We start from the raw sequence: 11,830 nt of genomic DNA on the forward strand, positions 1-11,830 counted from the left end.
AGACTGAAGCCTACACACACGTGTAACACAGCTTTAGAAGTCCTAGTGTACCCCACATAGAATTTAGATTAATCTCCACAGGTCACGGTTCTTTGTTAAAGTCCGTCAGCCCATGCAGATGCCTCAGAAACTCATGGGCATGTAAAAGGCCACTATCTAGGTTTAAGCAACTAAATTACCCTATGAGAGGTGTTTACTGAGGATTATACTTGCTCTAGTATGTTGCAATGACTTATGCTAATTTTTGCATCTGAGGAAATCATCCTCAGTGTATTCACCCACAATCTTTATATTCCAGAGCAAAGCATGGAGACTGAGGTAGGGGGGCCACAAACTGACCCAGAGTCTTTCAGTGCTTCTCCTGAATTGAAACAAATTATATAGTCCACACAGTCACACATCACTGATTTGTTGTCATTGCTTTAGATAAATCAATTTGGGCATGAGATCTTACATAGTATCTATTAAAGATATCTGGGTGCATATGACCTCTTAATTAAGCACATATAATTTTTATGCACTTTGCACATGCTTTGCATTAAGCACGTGTTTAAATCCTCACAGGAATTCATTCATATATTTATATGTGTGCTTAAATAGCCTTCTGGAACAGTGCTGTTTTCCTGAACTGTTGTCATAATTTAATATAATGACTTAGAAGTCAGCCCTTTAAAAATTAGATCATTTACTCTGCAATTAACATCAATGAATAGGGTCAACTATAAAACAACCATACAAAAGCTTGCCCTATTTTTCCCCCAAGTACCATAAAGTATACTAAGAGTCAGAAAAAAATCGTTGTAAAAATGTAAATAGGAGATCAGAGCTCAGATAGTTTGTTCCTTGGTTCAGATAACAATCGATGTGTATTTGTCAATTCATGAATATTAAATTTCATCCACAAGGTGCATAATTACTGCAAAGCAAATTTCCACCAAAGAAAGGCATCAAGCCATGGAGAGTTCAGCCACATAAACTGAGTTGTCTCCAACACTTAGAAGAAATGCAAAAGGATAGTGTACTGCTACTTAGACCAACATAACAAGCACAGTATTAGTCCAACTGTATGCTGAAAGACTTGGACTTTTCCAACCTAATACTAGGAACAGTATTGCCAAAAGGAGAAAGAAAAAGCAACATGGACCTTTCTCACCACAATGGGACAGGTACAGTTCTGGGGCACCATGTTAGGAATCGAGCAATAATTATGATCAGTGAAACACCAGGAGTTACTGTCAAACACAATGTCTCCTAAAGATCCTATAAAACAAAAATATGTCCCTGTGTTTCTTCTATTGCTTTCTCATTACTGTAACTTTCAAAAGCAGTTTTTAGTCTAATAAACTGTATGCAAAAAATACTAGTATAGCTTTACTAGTAAGCTACTTCAGTTGGTTTTCTATTAAAAAAATCTTCAGATTCCCCCAAGCTCAAATTCAAACTTTTACACTCTGCAATTATGACTCTTCTACAACTTTGCTATTTTCAGTTAAGTGTTGACTTCCTAAACAGGATCAAGATGTTAGTATGACTCCCTTTCAGTACCTTTTTTTGTTTCCATGTGTTCTGTACCAAGATAGTTCCAACCTTAATCTTGCATGTCATTCTGGACTTAATCCATAATTAGTGGCATCAGTTAGAGCATGCAACATCTCCAAAAAAAGCTATGTTAAAATACGTAGCACATATAATTCTCTCTTGAAAACACTTTCTATAATGCATAGTGGCTTCTACTTTGAGCATTCCTGGTGAAGTCAATGAAATTATTAAGATTCCCTCTAAAAAGCATTATGTTCAATAGTGCGTTAGACTGTGAATGTTTATGCACCAATTCTTTTAAAATATATTCATATAGCTTATTTAAAATTAGAAATATTTAGCAGCTGTATAGTAGATTTTTACTTTTAATTTTTGAAGTTATGTTTACAGAAGCCATAGACATTCTTTATAATATTAGTAAGAAATATAAATAAAACAGTACGTTTTACTTTGCTTTACTCCTCTTTAAGCTAAGTGCACTTCCAGAAAAAAAAAAAAACACTACAGATGAGTTTACAACCTAAAATAATTAAATTCTGAGTAATAAACAATGACTGTCATGACCCATCTGTATATACAAAACACATGGTTAAATGTGTTCCATATACACAAAGTAAAATACTGCTGTTTAATAAAAAAGAAAACCACAAGCAAATACACTCCCTCTGGATATACAGAACTTATGATACACACCATGAAAGTAACAGTGCAAGAATATAGCACAGGCACTAGCCCTGAAGAAAGTCACTGCACAAACCATGCAGTAGAACTGGATTATAAATGGCTAGTCATTGTACTGAAGTGAACTTAACTTCTGTACTTAGGAAAAATGGGTATCACATTTTAGGAAGACTCATATTTTAAATTCAACCAATTATCTGGCATACTCCTTGCTAAGTAGCCTATTCAAGTACAGCACAAAAACCAATCGCATGGTGTGTTTTGATTTTGGTCAATGGGCTAGTAATTCAACAATGGTGCAATAACTAATTGAACTGGGGAACCATGTAACTTTGGTAAACTATGAATATCTGAACTGTTGTTGTTTACAGCACTAAATCCAGCTTTAAAATAGCAAGACTTTATTATAATAGAGTTTAAACAGGTATAATTTGGACATTTACACTAAATTTCCTCTGATAGGGGACATTGAAATGACATACTAAGGAGGTAGTGGCAATAGAATCACAAATATTTTGTCATTTAAGCAACTTCCACTTCTCTAGGCCCTTTCTTTCTTCCCAGAAGAAAACCCCCAACCAAACCAAACCAAAATCCCAATTTATTCAAATTCTAGGTCAACGGTGTTTCAGTTCATTTTGTCTTCTTTTGCTGTGCCTAGTGTAGTACTGAACACTAGCACTGGACCGTGTGCTGCAGACCTTCTCTTGTTTGAATACTGTCAAATGTCATAAATGCTTGTGATAATGCTCTTACTTAAAAGCGTGATGAAACTTAACATTAAAGCCACGCTGTAGATTGCCTGAGATATGACTAATGACTAAAGTTAAGTCCTTCCACCCAACATGGCCAGTAACCCAGTTTTACTTCACTAAATCCAGGTACCTTGAAAGTAATGCTGCTCTTACCTAACCTGCTCCATAAGTTTTACACCTTCTCTGCCTCCATGACCTCTCATAAAAAAAGATTCCCTTTCTTTCTTTTATAGGACCATTACTTCAACATGCTTAATTTCTTCTGCAAGTGAGGGTAGCAACTATGGGTGAGGGTATGGGGTGAAGCTATAGCTTTGTACACAGAATTCCACAATGCAATGCCTTGTCTGTAATTAATGCTTCCATCTGCGATTAAAAGTGGTAATTTGAAGGTGAAATATCAAAGGGTGAATAATTAGTATATCGTGCATATTAGCCCAACAATAAAAATGTAAGTTCTGCACCACAGCTAGTAACAGAATGAATAAGTACCCTACTGACGCATTGAAGGCAAGAAATTCAGTATCACTATATTAATAAAATGACTGCCTGTGACTTTAAACACAGGCACACTTGTACTTGGCGAGAGAGTGAACGATTTATTGTTACTATGAAGGATGCAGGAATGGAAATGAAAATGAGAGGGGCGATGATGATGACAGGAAAGAAGAGGTTAATATCCCCAGCATCTGATGGGGAACGATGTCCCTACCTCAGTAAGCTGGATAAGGGAATAGCTCCAGATCCACTGCCCAGGATCCCTCCTTTCCTCCCAGAGAGGAGTTTCTCCACCAGAGCCACATTCCCAGTGCGAGCAGCTTCCAGCAGTTCCTGGTCCTTCCCCATGGTCAGGGACCCAGCAGCCCCCCACGCACCCCGCCGCACACTGACAGCTACAGCCCGGCCACAGCGGCCCCCCCTCTCCACGGATCGCTCTCCCCTCCCCAGAGCCTGCCTCGGAGCGGAGCGGAGCCGAGATTCCTGCAGTCCCTTCCAGACCAGCAGGAGCAGCAGCAGGAGGGAGGAGGAGAATCACCTCCTCCTAGTTTCACTGGATCATTTCTGGGTGGAGTGTGGAAGGGAAAGCGGGGGGTGGAGGACGAGGCCAATAAAGAACCTCCCCCCCCCCCCCCCCCCGACTCCCATGCACCCACCCCGAGCCCCGGCCCGGATGATGGGGCGGGGGGAGCGGACAGCCTTAGCCCCGCTGGCCGACCGGGCTGAGGGGGATAGCGACCCTCACGACGGGCGGACGGACGGACGGACGGACGAAAGAAGGGAGGGACGGAGGGAGGAGGCGCAGCCCTGACTTGCCAGGCCCGTTGCTGGGGAGACGCGGCTGGCGCTCTCTCAGTGGCTGCCCGGGCTCGGTGCCCCCCTCCGCCTACCCCAGTCCGTCGCCGCCGAGGGCTCCGCGCCTCCGCCCTCCCCGCCCCGCCCCGCGCGGCCCCGCCCCTCCGCGCCCCGCCCCGCCCGCCAGCAGCGCCTCGCGCGCCACTGCGGTGCCGCGCGCCGGTCGCTGCTGCGGGCTCGGGGCGCGCGCGCGGGGAGCGGCACCCGCTTACCCCGCCCCGCCCTGCCCTGCCCCGCCCCGTCAGGTGCATCGGCCGCGGCGGCGGGGGTGCGCGCGGCGGCGGCGCCTCCTCGCGCTGCGGAAGGGGAAGGGAGGGACTGGGGTGCCGGGACGAGGGCGGCGGGGGGCGAGTCCTGCCGCCGCTGAGGAGGCCACGCAGCCCCGCGGCGGGAGGGCAGCTCCGGGAGCCGGCGGGGCGCGGGCGGGTCGGAGGTGGGTGCTGAGGCGCAGCCCCCTGAGGCGAAATAGCAGCAGGTGCGGGGTTGCGGGGACCGCGGCATTACGCGTGTGGATGTGAGGAGATCCCCCGGGCGGGGATTTAACGCCATCCGGGGACATGGCGGGACGCTCCGGCACGCATACAGCCTGCTTCTTTGAGTAAACCGGTGTAGACAAAAAGGAAAATCCGGGCCCCGCTGAGGTCACGAGCAAAACTGCGTTGCTGGCTCTGCGAATCAGCCCGGCGGGACCGCTCACACCCGTCAAACGCCAGGATCGTGGCTTCTTAATGTTTCAAGGGATGAGGGGTATAACTGAAGAGATGTGGTGTCAGATCCAGTCATCCCTTCTGGTACTCTGGGTTCTCTTAACGGGCTTCAAACCTTTTGAATTGTATGACTCTTCAGCGCACCAAACTTAATCATTCCTTATGGCTTTCAGGTTCTTAGAAGCTATGCTGAAAATATTCGGTGCTGGTCAACTCATAGGCACGTCGTTGTTTAATGCACCATTTGATACCGTGCGTACGTGAAAAGCCGAATTACAGCCCCATGTCCTTGTTTTAGTTTAGTGATTTGTGTAAGTAGAACCACAGGTACAACAGGCAAGTAAAGACCCCTTACAGTTCCTGTGCTGAGATCTGTGGCGCTCTCCCGTGAACTGTGCTCACAAGATGTAAAGCACAGCAATGGCAAAATAATACTGTGGTAGGCAGAATTTTAATGTTACGTGTTCAGAGAGAGTGTTAATTACTCCAGACCTATGGTACATTCAAATCAATGGAAAGATTCTTGTTGATGTCACAAATAATTTGTTTTAGTCCCTGTCAGTAATAGTTTTTTAGGCATTTCCATATTTTTATTAGCTAATTAAACAATTTTAATCTCTTAAAAATCAATAGAAATTTCTTTCTGGGGTCAGATTTTCTCTTACAAAGGAAGAAAATTTATCATCATAGAGACCTATTTTTCCATTGCAGTTGTCCACAGCAACAAAACAGTATCTATTTTTTAGCTAGAAAATGTAATTTACATAGTTTGGCATTTTCAGGATGTGAAATGATGTCTTCTCCAATGTTGTCAACAGGACATGGAATTGAGCACTGGCGTAAAATTATTAGGTGGAGAGACTCCATAACTACAGCCTTTCTGATTGAAGGAATCTGATATAAATAGCAATTTTAAGGTCTGATTCTGTGATCACAAGTTTTTCATTATAGTTTAAATAAATAAATGTATAATCACATGAATTAGTATTTACAGTTTAAGTCCTTAGTCACAGCAGAGTCACAGTGGAAAACAGTAATTTAAAGCTGGAGTAAAAAGTTACCTATCTTCCTAGCAGCCACTTGAGCATTAACTAGTTTCAGAGATGTTAGCCATAAACTAAGAATACCCCTGCATTCTGAAATTTCTTGATGTCCTCTGTTAAGGTAGCCGTAATTTCCCTTTATTTCTGCCTTGCATTTGAATTTGTATGTGATCACATGCATTGCCTGATAAATACCTTCCCACATGTACCCTCTGCATGAAGAGATTTCACAAGTTTACTGAGAGCCTCTGAAGAGGTGCCAGTATTCTGTGAAGAGCTAATCTTAAAGCAGGGGTACGTGCATAAGCCTGCACATTTGTGAAAAATTAGATTAGAAGCAGATACTAAGGAAAACTCCGTTTTTTAAGAATTTGTATTGTTTATGTGGTTGGATCAGCAGATGGCAAATATGACTCAGTATAAACGTTACATAATTCTTCTTGGGGAAAATAAAATCTCAAGACTGTGCTCTAATTGAAAAGATCATCCAGAAAGCTGTTGAAGAACAGTATGGAGAATCGGGATAGAAATATCAATGGAGCAGATGCATACAGTAGACAGCAAATTCAGGAAGATTTTATGAATGTAGTGAAGCTCAAAACATACCCCAGTAAACCCATCAGCCTAGTGCCCAACAAAACTGCAAAGGCTAAACAAAGGATTCAATTTCATTAGCAAATAGAGCAGAAAACAGTTATTCTATCAACTTGAAAAGTAAAAAGGAATTTAAGCAGCACAATTTATTGGAAGGGTTAAACATAGATAAATTGTAAGGGCTACTGAAGCGAAGAATTCAGAACATGGGTTGGTCTGTTTCCAGAGATGAAATCGATAGTGGACTGTAGTAAGGGGGAAAAAAAAAAAAAGTACCAAGACTGAGTTGAATGTAGATGGTCAAACCTATTAGATCAGGTGGACTCCTTTGTGATTTTAAATGTCTTAGTTCTTGGTTCCTGGTAGTATCAGGACAACACTGTGGAGTGTTAAAAATTATATGTACAATAAATATGTTAACTTGACATAGAAAGTAGAAACATAGCTTTATAATTTGCAGCAGTTACAGATGAGAAAAATAATTTCTAAAACAGCTAAGCAATCTTTCAAAACATTGTATGCTTTTTGAGCAGTGCTGTTCCATACCACAGCAGAATTTTGATTCTATGATTTTAGTATTTGCAAAGACATTTTAAATTATGACCGCTGCAGCTGTCAGTGTCTAAGTGGCATCACACCTTCAATCTCAAAATCCCTCTTAACACAACATATGCCCTACCTTCTGTTTTCTTCCATTTTCTAAAATACCAGAGAAAGTTAGCCCACCTAGAAATCCTGTAACTGATTTGTCATGTGAAAGGACTGGGATTGACTATAATAAGCAGGGACTTTCCTTAATGTTTTTTACAATGCAACTATCACTTGGCTCACTTCTCTCATGGTGACAACTTCTTCATTTCCTCCTCCTGCAGCCTCCCATGCTTGAAGGCAAATTAAATGGGTGCTTTCTAACATTCTGTGACTTTCCCCTCTTTATTTTCAAGAAGGAGTACAGAAGGGATGTGAAAAACGGAGTTGAAAGAATTGAAAAAAAACAAATCTGTGATACTTAAAATAGTTATGTGTAGTAGTGAACATACTAACATATTTCAGGACTGTGTATTACCAATTTTCGCATGTATAAGGAAGGTCTAAGATCCCTATTACAAATTCTGAGCGATATTCTGAGAGTGAGCTCAAAATGCTGGAATCAACCATCAGATCAGTTTGGCAGTAGAAAATAAACTAGCATTAAATAGGCCTAATTATTATTCTCATTTTTGTATACCCATGGTAAGTTAGGGACAAAGGCTGCAAGTGCCCAAGAGAAAGTGCTATTTCTTATGGACCTAGGTGACAAGAGTTTTTCAGGCTTGATATTGTCTTTAGCTCTTTACAGTATATACATAGTGCAAAAAAGACACGGTGAACTTCAAACAACCATGACTAGCTTTGTGTTTGCACTGCTCATCTAGGAGGTATCTAAATATCAGGCTCAGAGGCTAAGTCCAAAGTGGAGGTCCCAGGAGCATGTCTGAGCTTTTGAGGCCAGGCGTGAATGCCTGTCATGTCCTGGTTCCCTGTCAGGGTGAAACCCAGATGCACATCAGCCTTCCTCTGAAGGCCTTCCTCAGTGATAGGCTCAGAAAGTAGAGACACAATGGACAGGCCCTCGGTTTAGATAACTGGGGCACACCATAATAGTCACATGCTGCTTAGTTTAGCTCTCACCACTGAAATATGCAAAAGGACTTGCATCCTCCTCCACTGTAAAATAAGATGATAGAAACTGAAGGTACTAAACCTAACTCACGGGGATTATAAAAACACCAAGAGTGCTATGGTTTCAAAAGAGTGCATGAGTTCTTGGACTCATCAGATTAAGTAGAAGCTAAAGTCATATGTAAGGAAAAAGACATCTTTGATGACTTATCCACAACAATCTCTGAGTATACAATTCTGACTAGATCACATTTTCTGTAAACACTTGCTTTCAGGCATGTTGTCATGATGTAAATTTGTAATGGAAAAGAACATGCAAGAAAATGGCCCCTTAGTGGTGGTGCACAGCAGCAAGATGCTGTCTCAGCATTTGGACTGACTGACCCTACTGTATCGTTCTCATGGGTCTCCAAACACACTGAGGAAGAGCACGAAATTAAACTGTTATTCTGTCACCCAGACGCTGACCTACAGAGTCATCTGAACGTACCATGGGAAGCGTGGGCTGTAACCTCCCACTGCTTGAAAGTCTCAAGTACATACAGGCTGCAGGTTGTGTCTGGAGAGCTGAACCTCTAGAAAACAGTGATGGGATAGTACTGACAGTAAGTCGAATCTGTCTGCCATGCCATTTTCAGTGCAATTGCAATTTTGCTCTGATATCAGATGCTAATATTAACTGGTATATCTGTACATTTCTTTACATGTATTTCTTGTGTGACAGCAGGTGGGATTAACAGTATAATTATTCATCCACTCCTTCTGCTCTGTTGTAGTTTGCTATCAAAATGTGCCTAAGACTATTTTTCATTCGTTAGAGAGAAATGCAGAATCAAATGTGAATACAAGTTGCTAAGAGCAGCATGCCGATTAGATGCCCCAATCCAGTGTGTGCTGACAGATCCAGTACAGTATTAAAGCTTTGCCTGTACTGCTCAATGCACAGCTTGTTGCAATAAAAATAACTTCTTTCTACCTTTGATACATAGCAACCTCTTTCGGACTTTAAAATATTTTCCCCTTCTTGTCTTCCCTTTTAAGATATGCACAACATTGCCTACACATCAGATTTTGACTGCCTGAAAGAAGGATCATAGAGAAATCTCAGCTGAAATATGCTAGTAATGAGGGACCACAACTGAAAGTACAGACAGCTGTTAAAATTGTGCACAAATGTTATCCTTGGCTCTTGAACAGAAGCATCCAGGAATGCCACCACAGGGGAACTGGTGCACTATAAGGCAATAGCATAGCTAGAGGTATGCTGCCAATGGTTTCCATTCTGTTTGTGTCTCTACTAACACCAACTATTATGGAGAAATATATAGTGGTAAATCACTCCTCGGGATTAACAGAAATCATTGAGCAAACACTTCCTCATCATACATCCTTCAGGTGTGTTTATGATTGTGGATACACATTGTGATGACCAATAAGGCAGAATGTGTTTGAAATTCCAACTGTGCTGCTCTGCCACACATAGCTTCAGACCTCATTAGGACCAAAAGGGAGAGTGGTTACTGGAAATGGATCATACACGCAGAAGAAAATAGAATGTATTTAGGTAATGATCTAGGAAGGCTCAGAACTGTCTATGTATATTGAAGAGGTATAAATCTCAGACTGAGAGCTGGGCAGCTAAGGGGTTGATACAACTAGGAATAATCAGAAGACATTTGAAAGGAGAAATACATGACAAATTTATGATAAATGTTGCAGTTTATCATTAACATGGAACCACATGGACACAGCACTGTTTTTCCTTAATTTTCCTTAACAATGAACCACAATCTTCCACTGATTCTCTTATTAGTGTAATTTACCAATCTTTGCAATTTCTATTTTTGATGGTTATTCTTAACACAAATGATGTAGCTACCTACCTTCGCACTGGATTCTTGGGCCTTGCCAGTTCTTTTTGAGTGAACATCACTATTTGTGGTGAAAAAGTGGTTGTCATTTGAACTACCAGGGTGTTTATTTACAGGTCAAGTCCAGGGGGTTAATTCAAGTTACAGTCCCATAAGAAAGGGTTTTTTTGAAACAAATCAATAAAAACAACTAAAGAGACTTCAAATCTAACATTCATGAAATTAAAATAGCGAGGTGTGAGCTACTGTTTCAATTAACCCTGGCACTAGATGAGTGGAAGGTAGAAAATGTGATGCTAATAACTTTTAAGGGGCTTGAAGGGGGATTTGGAGAACTGTTGAGCATGATTTCCATGCCTGGCAAACTGGTGGACATCTGGCTACATACAATAGTGAAGATTCAGTACAGCTTTTGGAGGAGCAAGTCACGTCTTGTATATCTATTCTTTGAAGGGGTCAAAGAGCATATGGAAAATGCCAATTCAGTTAGATTTCCAAAAAGCTTTTGACAAGGTCCTTACTGAATACTTTTAAAGAAATTAAACTGTTATCAAGTAAGAGGGACAATTCTCTTGTGAATGGACAATTGGTTAAAGGAGGGAAAGTAATATGGAAGAATGGCCAGTTTCCACAATGGTGAGAGGTTGTCAGAACAGCTATGTAGAGGTCTCTCCTAGGACCTGCACTGTCTAGCAAACCCATAAATAATCTCTGAAGAGAATATGAAGTGCAGTAACAAAGTTTGCTAACAAAGCAACAGTTTTCAGAGTAGTGTGAACTGAGTATGAAAGACTACATCATGGCATTGTTCTAGTAGACAGTAAAATAGGAGGTGGAATTCAACATTGACAAAAGAAAGTAATAATTTCTCTGTTGCAACATAGGAGAGATTTTAGATTCCCCTTTTACAATAATCTCAAATTATTTGGGATATTTCTATGAAAATGTCCATTTAATGCTATATGGTAATCAAAATGACAAATAAAATCATTGGGAATTACTAGGAAAGGAAATGAGCATCATTATGTCAATGTATAAAACTATCATATTTGTCCTGTCTCAAAAAGATTACGTCAGAACTAAGCAAGATAACAGTAAAGGAGAAGAACCTTAATCAGATGTATAGTACAGCCTTCATACAGCTGAAATAGAGTAGGCCACTTCAGCTTTAAAAAAAAATTATAAACATAGGGAGATATAATAGAAGCATATAAAATCATAAGTGGTATGGAAAAGGTAAATATAAAACCATAATATTTTTTTTTCCTAAACAAGACCTAGGGAAACAAATTGTCAGGGGACAGGCTTAAAACACATGAGTGTATTTTTTCATTCAAACATTTTAATTTAGAATCTTAGCATTGCTTTTTATTATGCTTGGCTGTGTGTGCTCTTATTGTGGTAAATCACCTTTTAGCATGGAGACTGCTATCTATGCATGCACATCGATAGTAGCACAGCACAAGCAATAGGTATGTAAACTTTGCTTATCACCTTGCTAATCTATCTTGACTCAGGATACTGCCTTGTGTAAGAGTGTAGTTTAATGTAGTCTTCATATGTAAATTTAAATACAGAGTATACACTATGGTTTTATACAGTATATATACACAACTACACAGTGC

The 11,830-nt window shown here is 40.9% G+C and overlaps 1 protein-coding gene across 2 annotated transcripts in view; it reads right to left on the minus strand.

The window, feature by feature from the left end:
• The window catches only part of ANKS1B (ankyrin repeat and sterile alpha motif domain containing 1B), a 446,786-nt gene extending 442,965 nt beyond the window's left edge, over positions 1-3,821 (minus strand). For both annotated transcript variants that reach the window (XM_074870829.1, XM_074870833.1), the window contains exon 1: positions 3,688-3,821. In XM_074870829.1, coding sequence (XP_074726930.1) covers positions 3,688-3,821 — 134 coding nt within the window. The remainder of the gene's footprint in view (positions 1-3,687) is intronic.
• Between the last annotated feature and the right edge of the window lie 8,009 nt (positions 3,822-11,830).

Source organism: Strix uralensis, chromosome 5 (assembly GCF_047716275.1).
Source record: "Strix uralensis isolate ZFMK-TIS-50842 chromosome 5, bStrUra1, whole genome shotgun sequence".
Classification (NCBI taxonomy): Eukaryota; Metazoa; Chordata; class Aves; order Strigiformes; family Strigidae; genus Strix; species Strix uralensis.